At 42.5% G+C, this 22,383-nt stretch overlaps 1 protein-coding gene across 1 annotated transcript in view; it reads left to right on the top strand.

Moving 5' to 3' along the window:
- The window catches only part of LOC121942766 (peroxisomal sarcosine oxidase-like), a 68,798-nt gene that overhangs the window by 18,868 nt on the left and 27,547 nt on the right, over positions 1–22,383 (top strand). Inside the window, exons 2-3 of the mRNA XM_042486015.1 lie at positions 4,298–4,446; positions 20,965–21,178. Coding sequence (XP_042341949.1) covers positions 4,298–4,446; positions 20,965–21,178 — 363 coding nt within the window. The remainder of the gene's footprint in view (positions 1–4,297; positions 4,447–20,964; positions 21,179–22,383) is intronic.

The following is a 22,383-nucleotide window of genomic DNA, read 5'->3' as shown; positions in this document are numbered from 1 at the left end:
CCTAACCATATCTTAACCATGAAATCATCGATCATACTTCCCCCTCCTGGCCAGTTTTGCAAGGAAGATCTCTATCTGAATAAAAGGTGGAGAAGTGTGCAGTTCCTAGCCAATGAATTCTGGCAAAGATGGAAACGTGAATATCTGCTAAACCTCCAACAGCGGCAAAAATGGCAAAGACCCTCAAGAAACTCACAAGTGGATGACATTGTCACTGTACAAGATGACAACTTACCAAGAAGTGAGTGGAAACTTGCCAGAGTTGTGGAAACCTACCCCAGTCGAGATGGTATGGTGCGAAAACTGAAACTACTGATCACTGACACTACATTTGATAAAGGCAAACCACACACCTGATCAGTACACATTGAGAGACCTATTCACAAAGTGGTCACACTACTTGAAGCTAACTAAGTCATGTACATGAAATCACATTCATGCACATCCTAAGTATTTCATTCATTCCTAGTTTTGTTTACAAGAAAATCACACATTACAGGTTAAGAAGTGATTTTGGTGGGAAGTGCTGTTGTAGAAATGCAGTAGGCATAATTCTTTAGTCAATTCATTGGTTTAGTTAATAAATAAATTATTTATTTATTTATTGAAGATTAAAAACAGGTTAAAAGGTGTTAAAGTATTATACTGAGCTGATAAATATATTACAGGTTAATGAATTTATTGTGTATGTTTTTGTTGTTCCCATGGCGGAACTAAAGTTTTTTGTTTTGTGCTGCTAAGTGGCTACGACAGTATTAACTAAAGGACAGAGGAGGAAGTTGTGAACGCACAGCTCACGTTGTTTAAGTGTGACTGTCAAATTTTTTTCACGACCAGCAGCCAATGAGGTATTTTTTGTTGTTGTTAATTATTTCACGTTTTCGTTAAGTTTTATTTGCATATGTTTATACAACGTGATGCATTGTATTTTATGACACATACTGTTTGTATGTAATTTATCACAGTTCTCACAGTGTCAAGGAAACGAAGTGTGAGAAGACATCAGCTCATTAAAAACGCCCGTTTCAAAGAACCGACCTGTGTCTGTTGTTGTGAAGAGAGCTACAGGACCGTTGTAATGCCATCAAGAAGAAGAATGAAGCCGAATATTTTGTTAGATAAAAACATGTTGTGAATTTTGGAAATAATTATGCTTCTATTCTTTTTTTAATTAATTTTGAAGCACAAATTTGCCAGCGGACTCAAAAGTGCATAGAAAATACGTCTGCAGGTCATTAATGAGGTTCTACTTGCTTCTACTAATGAGGACCTACTTGCTGGAGTAGAAAACAAGGTTTCATTTCATATGTGATTCTACTGATGTGACTGGCTGTTTTCCAGTAAATAGTCAAACGCTGTGTATTCCCATGGAAACAGAGATAACAGTCGCAAAAAGCTTTTTGTTTTGAGAGCTAATTGCCCCACAACATGAATACATTTTGATTATACGTTTTTATTATGTTGGTGATAGTTGTATAATTGCAATATTTCATGAGAGGGTGTGCTTTAACTTAATCTGAGCACTAAAGTGATGCTTGCAGACCTAACTGTATCATTGTCGTGCTCAAGTGATGTTAAAGCACACCCTGGTGTACTGTAGCTTAATTTAACAACTGCATTAACCTTTCCATAACTTTCCATACATTTTCAGAGTATTGCCAAATATTTTTCAGAGGTGTTGTGCAAAGGGTCTGATGTGATTGGATTACTGGTTGAGGGACTGGGCAGTGATGCTGAAGGAGTTTAGGAAGCAGAACACTATGATCCCTGTTTTATTTTTATTTAATTGTAGAAACGTATGAGGCGTCCATCTTTTTATCATTCAGACATTTAGCAAGGACAGTTGGTGCAGTCTGGTCATTGGGTTGGAGTAGAAGGTACAGCTGGGTGTCATCGACCATGCAGTTTAATGAGATGTGGTTCTGAATAAATTTTCCTAGTAAAAGAAATTAATGGAAAATAAAAGAGAACCAAGCACTGAGCCTAGAGGGACTCCACATAAGAGCTATGTGAGGATAGAGGAAGAAGGGTTCAAAATTACAGAGAAGGCCCTATCAGTGATATAAAATTGAAGCCAGTTAAGAACTGTACCACAGACTCCAACCAATGACGCCAGTGATCAATAAGTATTGCCTGGTCCTCTGTGTCAAAGACAGCGCTGAGTTTCAAAAGAACCAAAACTAAGGAGTCATCACCAGCGGCTGTACAAGGAGATGATTGGTTACACTCAGCACTGCATAATCTGTGATGTGTTGTGCCTGAAAACCTGACTGAAACTTCTAAAAAATGTTACTGCTGTTAAGAAATGAAAGCATCTGTTGAGGGACCACTTTCTCCAATACTTTACACAGAAATGTCAGCTTTGAAATTGGTCTTAAGATTTTTGGTGTTACTGGCTCAATACCCTTTTTTCTTTTAGAAAGGTTAGACCACAGCATGTCTGAGCCCAAATGGGACATTCCCAGTAAGAAGTAAGCTGTTAATAATACTGAGAAATACTCAAACTAGTTTCCCCCAAAAACCTTTTTTAGAATCTTGGTTGGAACACAATAAAGGTAGTTGGTAGTGGGCTTCATGCTGGAAATGATTTTTATCAAGTATTGGATGACACACAGGCACCTCAGACCTCTTTTACCTAGGGAAGTTCATCATCAAGCCAAATTCAGTGAAAATAGATTTAAAAATTGTATTTACTGATGCATTTAAGTTGTTATTGACTTTGCTTTTATGTATTCAACCAACAAGATCATCTTGTCTGTTTCTGTCACTTGTACTCTATAGTCTGAGGCAGGAGAAAAAATGCTGTTGTTTTCCTTATGCTAAAACAAACAAGAAACAAAATAAAAAATGGAAACCATCTTGAGATGGGACTACTCCAGTTATGATAAGGTAATACACAACTTTAAGTGAATATAGGCAAGGGGTATAAAGTGGAGTGCAAGGGTTTACCCCTCTTATTCAGGCCCCCTTGCTCAGACCCACACCCATAACTTGTAAATTTTTTCAGACTGCATCTTGCATGGTTATAATACTATGGTAACAAAATCTGTCGACATATGAACACCTGACAGACTACTGAAAACTGATTCTGTGGTTGTTCCCACTACAATAGGTGTCTCCAGGACCTAATACCATTATGATGACATATAGCCACACACACAAACACAAACTCACAAGGTGAAAACAATACCAGCCGTCTTAATATTGTCTTAGTTAGTAATCAGATTGCTTGATGTAGTACAATAATAAACATAAATAAAATACAGCAACAAATTATCTTTATATTTTTTTTAAATCACTTTATCAGTAAGCTACAAAAGTTAAAAGTTTTCTGTTTAAAGAATCAAACAAAAAAAAAAAAAACAGATGCTGACTAAAGGTTGTGAGAGAAAAAGCCCATTCACATGGGCTGTACCTTTAGAGAGAGACAACTTGTTACATAGTGCCGCTTTGGTAGTGCTAATGACATGAGCTTGCAACGCTAAAAGCTACGTTTCGCATCCACATGAAACAGCGCTGGATGGCCTCAGGTGAGAACGCCAATGGACAGATTGATCACGGTGTTATTATATGGTGTTATTATATGCTGGCATTTGGCCACTTGGTCGCTTGAGAATGTGACCAGACAGAACCTGTTGCATCAGAATGAAAAGCAAGGGCACCTATAGGGTGGATGGGAGGGGCAGTGGATGGGTCCAACAAACCCTGGTCTTTTGTGCTGAAATGTGTTCGCTTCCCATCTGAATGTGATGGGGTGTTTCTACACTTTGCCATGTGCCACTTTCCCATAATCCTAACCATCTGTGCCAGTATGAGCATTTGTTGATATGCCATTGTCGGTTGCCATGTGCTGTTGTTGCTGAAACATAACAACATGCAGCGTAATCTCAGCATGGGCTGTGATGTGTTGACATCACAGTAGTGGCATCTCAGAACATGAAGAGCAGATGCAGAGAGATACCTTGAGCTTAATATTTAGTTGCAGTAGTCCACTGCAAAACAGCAACACATGACGACTTGTGATGGAAACGTAGAGGAAGATGCTCTTTTCCTGGAACACTTCCAGTGGACTTTATAAATATGATTTAATAATAAGCAATACAACTTATTTGCATCCTGTGATGGCTGTGATGGCTGTGAAGGCTGATGCAACAGAAAATTAATGGCCATGGTTTTGGAATCACATGTTGTTGCTAATATATTTAGATGTCCACATACTTTTGGACATCTGGTTTATGTTGTTCCTAATTTAAAGTTATTTAATTTAAACCAAGTTATGTTGTGTTTATATGTTCAGTTTGTCCTGCCCCACACCCGAGGAAGCTCCCATGGCCAGACCCGCATCATTCGCAAGGCCTATGAGCAGGACTTCTACACCCACATGATGGAGGAGTGCTACCAGCTGTGGGCCCAGCTAGAGAGGGAGGCAGGTGTCAAACTGTACAGGTAAGCAGTCAGCAGAAACACACAGAGAGAAAAGCCATTAAATCGAACATAACAAAAGCTTTGCCAGAACACAGGGATTTGTCACATTCGAGGTGCTATGTACACACAAGAGCAGCAACTTAATTTATGGGAGCCATAAATGCCTGACTTTCTCATTATCTCCGGCATCACTGAATCACCCCTTGACAGCTCCCATGCCTTTGAATGGGAACAGGGGCTTTTTTCATCTCACTGAACTTCTGATTTTCGTACGCAGAGCGGGGAGGAATTTGTGTGTTTATAAATAGAACAGTGGCATCAAACGACAAGCAGCCCTGCTGCAGGACTTTACCTTTCCTGGTCATACTCCCTCTGAGCAGTCCTATTTGTTCTTGGAATAACACACTGATTCATTATTCATGTCTCAGAGTAATAGTTCAGGGTACCAAGCCACGCCCACATTATGTTCCTTGGAAACACAGCACACCTCCCCATCCCTTGTGCACCCCTCCACATCATGACTGATGGGCACAAATCTGAGGCCACCTGTGCCCTTGGGCTGGCAAAAAGAGTCTGCATTACAATGAGAAATGTCCAGGCAAGGCTGCCTCCCACTTCTGCTGTTGCCTCTGGGACAGATGGAGCCATCGCACAAGGGCCCTAGTGAATTATTATTTTCTCAACATACATGGAAACATGTGTGCACAACCAGCAGCTGAACTGGAGCCACCAATCACCACGTTTGACAGGTTGGACTAGATGAGGTATCATATTTACGATCCTACACCCCCATGGCTTTTCCTTCCTCTGTCACACACTCCTAAACACACAAGCACACGGGGAGACATAATCATAAAATTTTCTGATGAATGACTGAGGCCTTTAGCTGGGGTTGTCTGTGCCTTATGGCTGCTGACAGATGTTGGAGCAGCATTTAGAAAACACTGCTGGCAAAGGGTGAGTCACCCATCTATAAGGCAGATTACTGAATTATGAATGTGTGTGCATCAATAACTTCACTCTGTGTGCTGCTGTATTACTGTCAGATGCTTGTATGATGTCAGGTCAAGTGTCAATTAGGCTTGGGCGGTATCAAAGCATTATGGCATATCAGGGTGTTAAGAAGTATGTTTTTCAAAACCATCATAAATACTTATCTTAAAATAAGTTTTATTCTATTAAACTTATTTTATGTAGTGCACAGCACGCACCACCAGAGCTCAGTCACTACCCAAGCCTAATGTCAATATGTAGATCCTTTCAATTTTTTTTTTTTTTTAATCAAACTGGACTTCCTTAACTGTATTTGATATTCTCATGGCAAATTTGTTACCACACAACTACCTGCTATGCAACATAGTGCAATTTTTTGTCTGGGTGCCTTCTAACAACCATGATAGCTAAACTGATTACGAGGAGAAAACTGAGAGTAAGTTATTACCCTCATGTCTGATCCATCACAGTTTTCAGACTCATGTCTTGCCTCAAACACTAACTATACTGTGTAGTTTTACACTCACAAACATTCCTGTGCAATGAAGGATTATTTCAGATATTTCAAGTGCATTCACCACCTTTTCTGACCTACAGATTTTAAGATAACCTGGATAGATGTTGTTTTGTTTACTGTCGGATCATCCAACTGCTCCTGTTTCTTGCCCCATTAGACTTTGTTTTAGCAATGTCACTGTGTTCCCATATCTCTGCACTTAAGCCAATTTTATTTGCATAGTCCAATATCAAAAAAGCTCCACAATCTGTTCAGCATATGACACCCTCTATCGGTAGCAACCTCAGGAAGAGGAACTAACAAGGGATCACAGCCATGGACGGACAGAGGTACAATAGATGTTGTGTGGACAGGCATGTGACAAAATGATACATATAGTGTGAACACAGAAAATATCTTCTAGGGGATGTCAAGTAACTTCCAGGTATCGCCAAACAGCTAGACCCTGAGCTATACACATTCATCTCCACCATTTGTCCATACTGATAGCCTACATTAATAGTATTAACTATATTTTTAATTAGGGTGACACTTTCTTGCATATGAAATGTGGTAAAATTCCTTCAAATCATATTATTCTTTCAAATCATACCATAACATCAAGACAAGGCAACAAGACTTAGTAATGGATGAGCATATTTACTTGAATTGTTTTGAGAAACAGAAATGCCTGTATAGGACGTCATGGTCAATCCACACCAATAACATCTTCAGAAGTTCTTAAAGTCATGTCCCTTATTGTCTGTAAGAACAGATATGCCTTTATTTCTTAAATATGCATGACATCACAGGTCAGTATGTGACCCCTTTAGACACTTGAGCGAAGCTATTAGCCAGCCTAGTGAATGCAGTTTGGTTGGCCACTGTCCTCTAAGCACCTCAGCAGTTGCAGTTGGTGTGGATTGCCACTCACTTGTCACTTTTAGGGCACTTTCACACCAGAGCTGTTTGGTCTGCTTTAAATGAGTTTGTTTCCTTTGGGCAGATGTGAAAGCTTATCCAAACTCTGGTGCAGGCCAAACAAGAAAACTCAGGTCTGCCTGAAAACGTGGGTTTCGGTTCGCTTGCAAGTGAACCCCGGTGCGGTTCCTTTACAGTGGGAAATGCAAACAGACTATCCAGCAAACCAAAGAGAGGAAATGACCTAGAGACAATGACATAGAGCGCAGTGCATTTTGGGTAGAAAAAAATAAATAAAGCCAACAGTGTGAATCCAAAGAAGCATGGGTACACAAAAAAATGTTGGAAAATGTCTCTTGGGCAGACGTGGAGTAGTGAGGAGGTGCAGGCGCTTATTGATATATTGTCAGAGGACTATATGTATATTGTGGTTGCTTGGGGCTACACACAAGAACAATGAGGTTTTTAAATTGTTTAGCGGGAAGATGGCGGCAAGGGGATTTAATCGGTCTGTGGCTCAGTGTCGCATCAAGCTAAAAAAAACTGCAACAGCAATATATTATGGTCTGTTACTTGCCATGGAAAAGTAATAGCTCGAGGAAAGAGAAGAAAAAGTTTGTATGGTACGATGACCTGGATGATATTCTCGGCACAAGACCAACAGGCAGCCCAAAACACATTGTTGAGTCTTTCCAAGAGGAGGTTCCTCGGATGTTGACACTAGCAGAGCCAGCTGAACTATTCGAGTGCTCCGATAGTCAGGAATCAGACAAAAGTGGTAAGTGTGATTTGTGTGTTGTGTGTGCGTTATCTGCATGTGAGTCTGTGTTGTGTGTTTGATGTTATCAGACATTAAATGACACTATAACTTAACACTATATATAACACTATAATTTTTCATAACGTTTTAAATAGTTATTGGTTATTACTCACATAGGCGCATACAACACATTTGTATGAGTATAACATAGCAATGACATGTATACAGTAACATACTTTATGTTAACAGGGGATGGAAGCTACAGGGAAGTTCACCCTGAAGAAGATGAGAGCACAACCAGCTCAGGGAGCCCCAGGCCACAGCAAGAACAGAACACCCTCCAGTGGGCAATTCCTGGTGCCCAAGGTAGAAAAAGGAAAAGTCAGACTGATCATTTAGACAGTTTTTTGGAAAGTTATAAGCAGCAGAAGAGGCAGAAACCATGGCTCCACGCACAAGTTCTTCTTGCTTCATGATGTAAACATACAGTTCTTTGATATTTAATAAATGCACATCACATTAAATTATCACATTAAATTGTACTTTACATTGCAATTGTGCTGTACTTTGAAGAAATGTACATAACTGCTGGGTTTCAAAATGTAAAGCATTTTTTTTGTTTGTTACAGCTACCTCTTCTGCCATTTTTGCAGGCAGATGAAAAAATGCACATATATTGGGTTCATGGCAATGCAGAGCATTTTTATTTTGTAATTGTACTTCTGTAGATCCCAGCTACCTCTTGTTTTTGCTTTTATTGTAATTGCTGGTAATGAAGTTCCAATGAAGTTGGGACATTGTGTAAAACATAATACAATGATTTGCAAATCCTTTTCAACCTATATTCAATTGTATATACTACAAAGGCAAGATATTTGATGTTAAAACTTATGAACTGTATTGTTTTTTTGCAAATATTAACTCATTTTGAATTTGATGCCCGCAACATGTTCCAAAGAAGCTGGGACAGGGGCAGCCAAAGACTGGGGAAGTTGAGGAATGCTCAAAAGAATGCTCACCTGTTTGAGACATTCAAAAGGTGAACAGGTTATTGGAAACAGGTGAGTGTCATGACTGGGTATAAAAGGAGCATCCCCCAAAGGCTCAGCTGTTTACAAGCAAGGATGGGGCGAGGTTCACCACTTGCAGTGAACAATTGCATGAGCAAATAATCCAACAGTTTAAGAATAATGTTTCTCAACGTTTCTCAACGTACAGTTGCAGGGAATTTAGGGATTTCATCATCTACAGTCCATATAATATCATCAAAAGTTTCAGAGAATCTGGAGAAATCTCTGCACATAAGCGGCAAGGCCGAAAACCAACGTTGAATGCCCGTGACCTTCAATCCCTCAGGCATCTCTGCATTAAAAAACAACATCATTCTGTAAAGGATATTACCATGAGGGCTCAGGAACACTTCGGAAAACCATTGTCAGTTAACACAATTCATCGTAACATCTACAAGTGCAAGTTAAAACTGTACCATGCAAAGCAAAAGCCATATATCAACAACACCCAGAAACGCTGCCAGCTTCTCTGCGCCTGAGCTCATCCAAGATGGACTGATGCAAAGTGGAAAAGTGTGCTGTGGTCAGTTGAGTCCGCATTTCAGATTGTCTTTGGAAATCATGGACATCGCATCCTCCAGGCAAAAGAGGAAATGGACCACCCAGACTGTTATCAGCACAAAGTTTAAAAGCCAGCATTTGTGATGGTATGGGGGTGTGTTCGTGCCCACAGCATGGGCACTAACCATACCATCACTTTACCATATGTGAAGGCACCATTAATGCTGAAAGGTACATACAGGTTTTGAAGCAACATATGCTGCCATCCAAGCAATGTCTTTTTCAGGGACGTCCCTGCTTATTTTAGCAAGATATAAGCCACATTCTGCACCTGTTACAATAGCGTGGCTTCATCGTAAGAGCATTGGTACTAGACTGGCCTGCCTGCAGTCCAGACCTGTCTCCCGTTGAAAATGTGTGGCGCATTACGAAGCGCAAAATACAACAACAGAGACTCCAGACTGTTGAGCAACTGAAGTTGTACATCAAGCAAGAATGGGAATGAATTCCACATACAAAGCTTCAACAATTAGTGTCCTCAGTTCCTAAACGCTTATTGAGAGTTGTTAAAAGGAAAGGTGACTTAACACAGTGGTAAACATGCCCATATCCCAGCTTTTTTGGAATGTGTTGCAGGCATCAAATTCAAAATGAGTAAATATTTGCAAAAAATAAAGTTTATCAGTTTCAACATTAAATATCTTGTTTTTGTAATGTATTCAATTGAATATAGGTTGAAAATGATTTGCAAATCATTATATTCTGTTTTACACAACATCCCAACTTCATTGGAATTGGGGTTTGTAGATTGCAGCAGTTTGACTGTGAAGTGATTGATATGTCATGGTTATTGTATGGTATTGTTTTGGGTGTTTCTCCCCCTTCTTTTTCCCCTTTGCATGTTCCCTCCTGTGTATGGGTGCAGCTGTAGGTGTTGCTGGCTTCCCCTGATAAGGCACACCTGAATCTCATCTGACAATCACTCCAGCCCTTTTTTGCCTGGTTGGGACTCTGCTTCAGTGCCAGATCACTTCGTTGCAGTCATGAGCTTCACCAATGCCACGCTGACTCACCAGCCTGACTACTCACCTGTCTGAGTGCCTCGGTCTGCCACACCGGCAGCCAGCCAGACTCCGCCGACACCACCAGCCTTTGATTTGTTCCCTCTTTTTGATCCCCAGCAATAAACTTTGTTATACCTTTTTTTTTTTCGTCTTCGCCTCCGCATTTTGGGTCCTCTATACAAACAACCTTCACAGAGTGATATGGCCAAGTATGGACCCTGAGACACACAGACTCCGGCATGCACTCTCCTCTGAAGGCGCCTGAGTTGGACAACACCATCAAGTAATCCACAAGATCATGGACACTCTCCAGAACCTCGCCACCAGCGTCTCCCAGCTCGGCGGTTGTATGGATCAGGTCGTCAATCAAATCACCTGCTTGGTTCCTTCCAGTGATCCCTCGTCTTCTCCAGCTCCACCAGCTCCACCTGCAGCACCCTTGGTCTCGTACTTTAATCACCCCTGAGAGCCCTACATTCCCACTCCATCCAGTTATCTAGGTGAGTTAGGGACATGCAGTCAATTTTTGCACCAGTGTTCACTAGTGTTCGTTCAGCAGTCCCTCACTTATTCTACTGATAAGTCTAAGATTGCCTATGTAATGAGTCTATGTTCTGAAAGGGCTTCGGCCTGGGCGTTAGCCGTCTCCACTCACCAACCTTCTCTCACTCAATCTTACCACACGTTTGTTAGCGAGATACGGAAAGTGTTCGATCACCCGGTGCAAGGTAAGGAGGCCAAAAGTCAGCTGCTGTCACTCTGTCAGGGATCTGCACCTGTAGCCCAATATGCCATTGATTTCCGCATTGTCACATCAAAGAGTGGTTGGGCGAGACAGCACTTCAGAGTGTTTTTGTTAAGGGGCTTGCTGATAATGTAAAGGACAAACTAGCTGCATGTGACGAAACACAGTCACTAGATAGGTTAATTTCCCTAGCTATCCACTTAGATAACAGACTAAGGGAGAGATGTAGGGAGAGAGCAGGGAGACGGGACATGACTTTTCCTCTAGCTCCCACCTACCCACAGGCTCCGGCTTTCTCCCATGACTACACTCCGATCACCTGGTTTTCTGACCTCCCACTGCACGGAGGAGCCCATGCAGCTGGGAAGAATGAAGTTGTCTCAATCAGAACGACAACACAGACTCCGCCAGAAGCTCTGCATCTACTGTGGTCAGCCCGTCCACTTTCTCGCAGCCTGCCCCCAACTGCCAAAAGAACAGGCTCATCAGCCTCTGGAGGGGCACTGATGAGCCGATCCACCTCGTCTTCCACACCCTCCAGCCAAATTCAACTTCCTGGTTTGCTCAGGTACTCTTAGAACTCTTTGCTCCTTTCAGTACTCATTGACTCAGGTGCAGATGACAGTTTTATAGATAGTGAACTGAACTGAACTGAACTGAAGCTTATTTGCCTGCAGAGGAATTACCTGAACCGAAGGAGGTTTTTGCCCTAGATGGGAAGTTCGCTCGTGTAACTCATCGCACCAGACCTTTGTCCCTCCAGCTCTCTGGTAACCATCATGAAGTGATCTCACTGTTTGTAATCCCCTCACCCACCTCTCCAATGGTACTCAGTCTTCCATGGTTAAAGCTGCACAACATATTGATTGGTCCATGACTACTATCACTAATTGAAGTACTTTTTGTCATTCTCACTGCTTACACTCAGCTACCCCCTGGTGTATCTGCTCACATCCTCAGCCCATAGACCAGATATCTGTTCCTCTTGACTATCACAACCTCCAGGAGGTTTTTAGTAAAGACAGAGCTCTCTCGTTGTCACCTCACCGTCCCTACGATTGTTCTATAGAACTACTCCCTGGCGCTCCCCTTCCTTCCAGTAAACTATGTACCATTTCCAGACCTGAGAAGGAGCAATATATCACAGATTCTTTGTCGGCAGGTCTTATCCGTCAGTCCTCCTTTCCCGTGGGGGCGGGATTTTTCTTTGTTGGAAAGAAGGACAAGACACACCGCCACTGTATTGATTACTGGGGTCTCAATGATATTACAGTGAAAAATATGTACCCTCTCCCTCTGATCAACTCTGCATTCGGTCCTCTGCACCAGTCTACTGTGGAGGAGGGAGACAAATGGAAAACTGCTTTACACTCCTCTTGGTTATTTTGAGTATTTAGTCATGCCATTTGGCTTAACCAACGCTCTAGCCATTTTCCAAGCTCTCATCAATGATGTCCTTAGAGACATGTTGAACCGATTATTTATTTGTGTACCTGGATGACAATCTGATCTTTTCCAGGAACTTAGAGGAACACACACAGCATGTGAGACTGTGCTGCAATGACGCTGCAATGTTGGAGAACAGACTGTACATTAAAGCAGAGAAATATGAGTTTCATGTACCCACTGTGAGTTTTCTGGAGTTCATAGTTGAGAAGGGTCAACTAAAGGCGGATCTGGCCAAGGTCCAGGCTGTGGCTTAGTGGCCCGTCCTTGCCTCCAGGAAGCAGCTTCAGAGGTTTTTGGGTTTTGCAGACTTTTACAGATAATTCATTCGCAACTTGTTATGGTTCCTGCATCCTCCTCCCCCTCACTGCCAGTAAATTTCCACTCCACGCAAGCCCCGCCTTCTGCTGCAGCCTGCTCTTCCCACAGCTGCAGCTCATCAGCAATCTACCTGCTATTTAAGACACTCCAGCCCACACACTCACTGCCAGATTGTCCTCTGCAGCATGCACGTCTTTCCAGCACTCTCCGTCCAGATTCTCCGATGCCGACTCTGCCTGTCCCTGACCATCTCTCCTCGCCTGCCTCCCTGTGATCCCACCTGCCTTCTGTCCCCGACCACGAACTCAGTTTCGGCGTTCCTGAAATCTGACGGATTCCCCGGTAAAGACCTCTCTGCTCAGACTCGACGATTCTTCCGCCTGATCCCTGCTGGTGCTGCTGTTTCCGTGGACGGACCTCCCGGTAACCGAACCCCTGCCTGCCCTCGACCACCCCTCCGTTCGATCCCCGACAACGCTCACACACGTGTTGTCGGCTCACGGAGCTACGGGGTTTCCTCGCCACCGGCTACAGTGGGTACGAGCTTCGTGTCTTCGCTACTGGTGATCTCCAGAGACATTGTTTGGGCTCACAGCTCGAAGAACGAACTTTCATTCTGTGTCCAGTCTGCCATTTGTGTTGGTATTAATAAAGGTTATTACCAAGCGCCAGTGAAGCGTACTGTTCTGCATTTGGGTCCTCCTCACGCCCATTACACAACTACAGTTGCGTAGGTGCATCCCTTGCCCAGTTAACCTCACCCAAAGTGCCTTTTGTGTGGTCCCAGGCAGCTAATGCTGTTTTTGAAAAGTTGAAGTGCTTGTTTACCTCTATACCTGTCCTGTCTCACCCAGATCCTTCCCTTCAGTTCATGGTGGAGGTGGATGCTTCTGACATGGGACTAGGAGCAGAGCTCTCCCAACACTCGCCCAAGGACCACAAGCTGCACCCCTTCTCTCCTGCTGAGAGGAACTATGATGTCAGCAACCAGGAGCTGCTAGCTGTGGTCCTCAGACTCCATGAATGGAGGCACTGGCTGAGGGTGCTGCTCACCCGTTCGTTGTTTGGATTGACCAAAAGAAACTTTCCTACCTTCAGACTGCACATCGATTTAATGCTCGCCAGGCACGTTTCCAGTTTACCCTTACCTAATGCCCCAGTTCAAGGAACATGAAACCCAACACCCTATCCATGCAGCTTTCTCCACCAGTTGAAGATGCAACCGAAGAGACCATCCTCCCTTCCTCCTGTGTAGTCAGAGCAGCCAGGTGGGAGATAGAGCAAGTGGTTCAGGAGGCCCAATGCGACCAACCGACTCCTGACCAATGTCCACTTAACCTGATGTTCATCCCTGCGGCTGCTCAATCTCCTGTGCTCTAGTGGGGTCACTCCTCCAAGGTCGCCTGCCATCAGGGTTTTCACTGAACTCTATTCTTGCTCCAGCAGAGTTTCTGGTAGCCCACCATTTCCGCTGACACTAAAGAGTTTGTCTCTGCCTGCTCTGTCTGTGCCTGAGGCAAGACCTCTCATCAGGCTCCAGCCAGCCTCCTTCGCCCCCTTGCTATTCCTCACCGACCCTGGTCTCAAGTCGCGATGGACTTCATCACGGGGCTACCCCCATCCCAAGGTAACACAGTCATCCTCACTATAGTCGATCGTTTTTCTCAAGCTGTTCACTTGGTCCCTCTGCCTAAACTCCTTCCACCCTAGAGACTGCCAATCTCATCGTTCTTCATGTTTTCCGGCTCCACAGTATCCCTCTGGATATTGTGCCAGACCGAGGTCCCCAGTTCTTCTCTCGAGTCTGGAAGGCGTTTTGTCAGGTGTTGGGGGCATTGGCTAGCCTGTCTTCGGGGTATCATCTTCAGACAAATGGCCAGACGGAGTGGGCCAGCCAAGACCTTGGGTCAGCTCTCTGGTGTGTCACTTCGCATCACCCTGCCTCCTGGTCAACTCATCTCCCCTGGGTGGAATACCCACATAACTCAGCTCTGCACCTTTATGTCTCTATTCATGGTGTCTTTGGGTTTCCAACCTCCTCTGTTTCCCATGCATGAGGACGATTTCACAGTACCATCCGTTCAGGATCAACTTCGGCGCACCCGTAGGGTCTGGCATGAGGCCCAAGGGGTGCTCAAACGGACTTCTGCCTGGAACCGACGTCTGGCTCTCAGCTCATGACCTTCCTCTCCGGATAGAATGTAGGAAGCTCTCACCCAGGTATATCGGACCCTATGACATCGGGAAGTTGATTAATAAATGTGTCATGAAGCTCAAATTGCCTCCTGCTCTTAACGTACATCCTGCCTTCCATGCTTCGCTGTTTAAACCTGTCTCCACCTGTGCCTTGAGCCCTCCAGCCGAGCCCCCGCCGCCCCCCGTCTCATCGATAACCATTCTGTTTATGCTATTTGCGGTTGCTGGACGTTCACCGACGGTGCTGCGGTTTCCAGTTCTTGGTGGACTGGGCAGCCGTGGGTTTCCTGCTACTTGATTTTGGACCCGAACCTTGTCAGGGACTGACTGAGTCTGTGATTGAACATGGTTTGAGCCTGTGTTGCATCTCTGCCCTCTGGAAATTGCTTCAGCAGCTAAGATAGGAGTGGGTAAGCAGCATCACCTAGAATAAGTAGCAGCACAGCCACACCTTAAATGTCTCGGTCTAGCCTTTCCTATTGTAATAATCGGCAGGGTGATCAGCTGGAGCCAGGATGCCAATATGCCCATCTATTGCAACCTGGGGGAATCTTCATTTGACCCTGAAGCCCTGGATGACCATCCGTAGCTCAGCATCAGATGGGGTTTTGATGTAATGGTGTTGCATGACCCGATTAATACAAGCAGTGGAGATGCCAACAGGTGAGAGATGGATCTCAACTTTAAATTGGTTGCCAGCCTCCACAGACACATTCCCACTCGTAGCTCAACCGGAACAGGGCATCGGTGACATGTATTCTGGCGTGTCAAACTGGGCTGCAAGATGTTACATAGGTGCATGAAGGATGTTCTTCTCTGTCATTCCAGTTGTCACTGATATGCTGCCACCAACTGCAGGGGCGTGGTTGGGCCCACATGCTCCTGTGAAGACAAAGTGTATCAAAGCAATTAAAAGCTATTATATAGGCTACCACACACATACATAGATAAATACATACATGCATACATACATACATACATACATACATATTTGTGCATGCACAAATAAATATTAACACACAGTAATTATACAAATGGATAAAGAATTACTGGATCAAGTCTTAAAAAAGGAATTGAATTTCTTGTGTGGATCAATAAAAGCCTGATTAAAACAAAAATATGCATTCCTGTATTTATGTACTTTTAACCACTCCATATGCTTGATAACCAGTTTCTTTTGAAAGTGATTAACAGGTAGTCAAAGACATAATTACATAATTATTAAAATTACCTTGGCTACGAAACTCTGTTTTTAGTAAAAATGTAGTTCTTATTTATGATGAATGTGATTTATTCTCTCTTGCTTATGATTTAGGGACATATATATGATCTGAAAACTTTTAAATCCTTGCAATACCTCGCTCAGCGTCTGTGTAACCACAGCAGGACGTCATAGTCTCTTGACCTCCTCTGTTGTTTTCGGTACTACTGCATTTGTCTCATGCACAGAGCAATATGCTGGATAGCTCGCTACCCTACTGCTCATACTGGGCAGCTTCTTGTGAAGAAACATTTAGGTTTGAACACCAAAGTAAAAACACAACCCCCAAGACTGCATACATTTTGTGCTGCTCCATTGTTTTTGTGGTGAACAAGTCAGCTGAACGGGATGGATTTCCATTTTCGGTCCGGGCCAATCAATGAGCCAGGTTTTCTTCTTCCTCATGCTTTTGTTCTTCCTGGTCATTGCTCGTTTGGGACAATACTTCCCCAAACAAGCAGCTGTTGTAACTGCGTAACACTGTGGTTTTGTCCCCTTTCAAAAGATCAGTGTGAAAATGAATTAAGTCCCCAGGACGATACTGGTGTGAAAGCACCCTTAGTCAACACTACTGGATAGACATGAATTTATGCATGAAACCTAAATACTAGGTCAGTTTCCAAAGAAAAATTACAAAGTGTCCAATCTAAGTCTCCCCTAAACAGCAGTGAGTGGTGCACTGACCTTAGATTGATGTATTTAGATTATTTTCTCTCTCGTCCCTTTCAGTGTGCTTTGATATGACACAGCACAGACCAGCTGGGCTTATACACAGGAGTTGGAGTTGCCTTTGATGGCATCAGGTCACAAGTTTCTGGGTGGAGAAGTTTAAATTTGTCAGAATATTCTTGCTGTTATTTAGAAATGGCACTGCCGAAACTTGTCTGCACAAACATGTCAAGGATTGATGGTGCTGGTGCTGTGAAAGCACAAGTTTGGCTTCTCTAGTAAATACACTTGTAATTGGGGAGCCTGGTGGCTCAGTAGATTGAGCAGCGCCGCATATACAGAGGTTGTATTCTCGCTGCAGCAGCCTTGGCCCTTTGCTGCATCTGCATGGTAGTCATTCAATCAATATGTCACATGAAATCATATAAGATAAAATTCCAGTAAAATGTGATAATCCTGTCAGTTACTTATATTTGTGCATTACAGAGAAGTAATTAACCAACGTATCCTTATACAACGGTTTGTATGATATGCTACGAATTACAGCTCCACGGATGATGTTATGTCCTTAGCATAAAGTTAAGTAATCAACATAATGTTACATAATTAACAAAACGTTACAGAGGTTAGGTTGAGGCAAGTAAAGTTACTGTGGTTAGATTTAGGAAAACAAACATGGTGATGATGACGTACCTTGACCCTTAGGGCCAACTTTGATACACACACGTATAGCTCTGCACACAAAATGCACTTTTCAAAATCAAGCTTTAAAAAATGTTATTTATTACTATTTACATTAATATTATATTCTTTTATATTCTTTTATATACTTTCATGTTAATTTCTAACCAACATCAGTCCTAATCATAAATATCAAATATTCATTGATTTTCAGAATTTAAACCCTTTAAATGCCAGTTTTTTTTTCATCATGCCACTATTTTTTTAGATGTTAGATGTTTTTTTTTTAAATTCATTATTTCGGTATAGGATATATCAATGATTGGCAGCAATATTGATTGTGACAGTGCAACTCGTGGAAATAGCATGTATTTTCTCCACATGCAAGATGTGGTAAAAAATTACCGAAAACCCAGAATGACACCCAGAAGTAATACAATGCATGTTTTTATGCTTTGATGGCAGTCTGAATGGGTTTCAATGGAGCATTTTTTGCACTTGACAGTATGAACATCACAATTTTGTTTCCACTGTGTATTTTAGACTTATTGTAGGAGCTGAGATGGATATTCCAAGATTTAACAAAAATACACAATCTTGCCGAAATGTGTGCCATAGCATGAATACAGCCAAAATGATTAAGCATGAAAAGCGTGTAAAATGTGCCAAATAGTCCCTAAGGGTTAAAATGAGTCAAAGCTCATTTGTTCCAAAGCTCATTTGCACTTTGTTCCAAACACCTGGAAAGGAGGCTCCGACTGATCGTCGAACCTTGAATTCAGTAGAAACAATGTGGATTCCATCCTGGTCATGGAACAACAGACCAGCTCTTTACCCTTGCAAGGCTGCTGGAGGGGGCATGGGAGTTTGCCTATCTGGTCTGTATGTGTTTCCTGGATTTGAAGAAGGCTTATGACCGTGTCCCTCGGGGAGTCCTGTGGGGGGTGCTGCGGGAGTATCTGGTACCAGAGTTGCTCCTGCAAGCCATTCAGTCCCTCTATAGCCAAAGTGAGAGCTGTGTCCACATACTCGGCGTGAAGACAAACGCCTCTACCCCTCGTCTCTGATCCTGTTTGTGATTTTCGTGGACATGATCTCAAGGCGCAGCCGGGGGGAGGAAGGGGTCTGGTTTGGGGACCTCAGAATTGCATCTCTGCTTTTTGCAGACGATCTGGTTCTGTTAGCATCATTACACTGCGACCCTCAGCATGCAATTGGGCAGTTTGCGGCCGAGTGTGAAGCGGCTGGGGTGAGAGTCAGCACTTCCAAATCTGAGGCCTTGGTTCTCTGCTGGAAAACGGTGGACCATCCCCTCTTGGTGGGGGGACAGTTGTTGCCCCAAGAGAAGGAGTTCAAGTATCTCGGGTCTTGTTCACCAGTGAGGGTAGAACGGAGCGTGAGATAGACAAGCGGTTTGGTGCAGCATCTGCAGTAATGAGGGCACTCCACCAGACCGTTGTGGTGATGTAGGAGTTGAGCCAGAAGGTGAAGCTCTCACTTTTACCAGTCCATCTATGTTCCATCCCTCAACTATGGTCATGAGCTCTGGGTAGTGATTGAAAGAATGAGATCGTGGATAAAAGTAGCCGAAACAAGTTTCCTCCACAGGATGGCTGGGCTCAGCCTTAGAGATAGGGTGCAGGCAGGTTGTTGACAAAAATTTAGTTCCACTTTCAGTGAGGCAATATACTAAACTCAAGGTTGACTCACTACTTTTTCTTAGAGCTTTCAACCTGATAAAAACTAGGTATCACAGTATTACTGCATACCAGAGTATTAAGAAATCTTGAGTTTTCAAATACCATAAATACAGGCACTCCTCTTTCTATTAAAACCACAGTGCACAGCACACACCACCAGAGCTCAGTCTCTGGGCTCTACTGGTGGAACAGCTGAACTGAAAGACACAGCGACACCCAGTGGCAGAGGGAAGAGTTACTGGACTGTAAACTGCCAGTGGCCAGCAGGCAAAGAGAGACTGTCGGGAATAAGGGCATGTTTTTTTTTTTTTTTTACATCTAACTTGGTGAATTAAAGATTTACTTTGACCAAAACGGAGCTGGTGATTGTTAGAACAGTGGACTTACTAACTATATTACTAGCACTACTTAACATTTTGTGGGTTACTATTAGGTATCTATTTGTCTGAAAAGCTGAAAGTAAGTATTACTCTTGCTGTCAAGGGAGTTGTTAGCGCAACAAACTTACATCATCATATAGCATAATGCCACTGAAATTTCAGGTAGGTATAAAATACTACATACTGCCCAAGCCTAATGAAAACCATGTCATACTTTATATTAGTGTCACTTTTTGACCTAAGTTATAAGACATGTAGATGCAGTGTATTTTTACAGTTATATATTAATAATTGCATGACACATGAGCTAGTTAGATTCACTGATAACCCTGAGATGTGATGAAAACTTTCAAGCCAGTAAGTGACCTTTGAGTTGAAATTGTTTTGTCATACATGATGTTCCAAAGGCCCAGAATGACCTCAATAACCTAAATATTTGTAAAATGATTACTAATCTAACTCAGTGTTTTGAGTGTGGGCCCAGAGCACATTTTTTTTGCCCAGGGACCAACTAGCAGGTCCATGTGGCCTGGCCCTAAAGACACAGTTCTTTTAGGCAATTTCTGGATTTTTATTACCAGGGTTTTACCTTTGTCTCTGAGTTTTCTACGTGTGGACTGTGCTCTTGACATGGTTAGTTCAAAGTGGTTAAACGGTCACATAAAATGTTGCCAAATTGCTTTGGAAGAGAAAACAGGCGTACATATTTAAATTACAATCCATCTATTTGTTGTAAATTTAAATCAGGTTTTGCAGACTGATTTCTTTGTTCAACTCTGACCTACCATACTGTAGCTGTGCATGCATACCATTTTTAAACCTCCACACCAACAATAACTGTAGCTGGAGGCACTATATTCTTGGGTTGTCTGTTCACAAATGTCCACTTGGTCTCAACAATGAACTGATAAGAAATCGTGGTCAGAATTTAAAGGTCAAGGTCACTTTGACCCCATCTGTGCTGATTGTATAGATATTCTGTGCAGCTGGTGGAAAGATGTTTGTGAAGTACCCATGTTTTCGCAGACAGGGTTGTAAACCGTATGTTCAACTTGACTAGTCTGCAAGGCAACAGTTCTAGTTTAAGCTGTGAGGATTTTACCAATATTTTGTCTGTGCTTACACTTAGCATCCAACCAGTGTGAAGTTCACTTTTTGTAGTCCCTTCCCTGTTTGACTGTTGTAACACACTTACCAGTATGTCCTCTGGATTTCAGCTGTCCTTTTATATTAGCACTCCCATTGTAACATAGTGGGTGATTTATAAAGGTTTCATGTGTCTTGACCATTTCTTAACAAGATGCCACCTTCATCTCCATTTATCTCTCCTCTCAGACAAACAGGGCTCCTGGTGATGGGACCAGAGAACAGCCAGAGTTACCAGCTGTTTAAGAACACTCTTCAGAGGAACAAGGTTCCTATCATGATCCTTAACAGTGACAATTTCAGCCAACACATCCCCCATGTCACCCTGGCAGAGGGAGATGAAGCGGTGGTGGACATAACTGCTGGAGTTCTGTATGCCGACCGTGCACTCAAGGCTGTACAGGTACAATAGAGATACTGAACATGAGTCAAACATGTGATCTACTGAGGAAATGAAACACTCAGTGTGATGTCATTTGAGGCAAAGGCGTGTCCTTATGTCAAGGTTCCCATGGTCATGGGAAACCTGGAAAAGTCATGAAATTAGAAGAAAATCTCTGAAAGTTTTGGAAAAATCATGGAATTTTATTGTGTGGAATGAAAGTGTTATTGTAACTGTCTGTGAATAACCTTTCAAGTTATGTTACACAACGGCTAAATTATTTCTGCAGCTGACAGCATCACTTAGCTCTAATGTGTGTCGATGTGTGATGTTTTGTTTAACATCACATACATTTCTCCATTTTCTCCCTGCATTCCGTCTCTCCTGTTATGTATGCAGCTAGCTGAAATTATGTTTGTCCAAAAAACACCTGGCGAGTAAAGTAAGAAAAAAAATTGTTATCATGTGTCATGGAAAAGTTTTCAAATTTTGTCCATGAAAATGTGTGGGAACTCTGCTATGTGTTTCAAAGGTTTTAACGTTTTAACATTTTGGCAGGCACAAATTTCTGTACATACATCTTTTCTGTATTCCAGATTAGCCAAATCTATTTGGAAAACAAAGGCTAGTGGTAAATTATTACCCAAACAGTTGTAAATACTGATGCACCTCCTGCTTCAGTCACAGTTACCGTAACACCTTTCTTTAAATTTGGCAAAGACATCCACTTGGTCTAACCTATAAACTTTTTTAGATTTTTGTGGTCATAGGTCAAAGGTCAAGGTCACTGTGACTCCATCTGTCTCATTTTTGTGCACGCGATATCTTAAGAACACTGCTTAACAGTAAGCAGTTAGTGAAGTCCAAGTGTTCCTAAATCTCAGCCTATTTGGTGAGGCCAATATAATAACTGATAAAACTGATAGACAATACTACAAAAATAAAATACAAGTTGTTAAAAGCTATAGCTTTCTCTTAAATTGCCTTCATGACTCCATGCATGACTGGAATAAAATTGAATTATGGAGTTTTACAAAGTTCATTCTTAAACTTTCCCAATCCTGAGTTTTTCAAAGATTTTGAATATTGTAAGGTCTTTCTTTCCTTTATAAATGTGAAAGTGCACATAGTGTCTTAATGTGATAAAAGGCATGACCCTTTCAGATGCATTTTTAATGCATACATACATATTTAATGCATCAATGTAAATTGGTCGGTGTGCTATT

Source organism: Plectropomus leopardus, chromosome 5 (assembly GCF_008729295.1).
Source record: "Plectropomus leopardus isolate mb chromosome 5, YSFRI_Pleo_2.0, whole genome shotgun sequence".
NCBI lineage: Eukaryota > Metazoa > Chordata > Actinopteri > Perciformes > Serranidae > Plectropomus > Plectropomus leopardus.
This window is presented reverse-complemented; position numbering and strand designations above follow the sequence as displayed.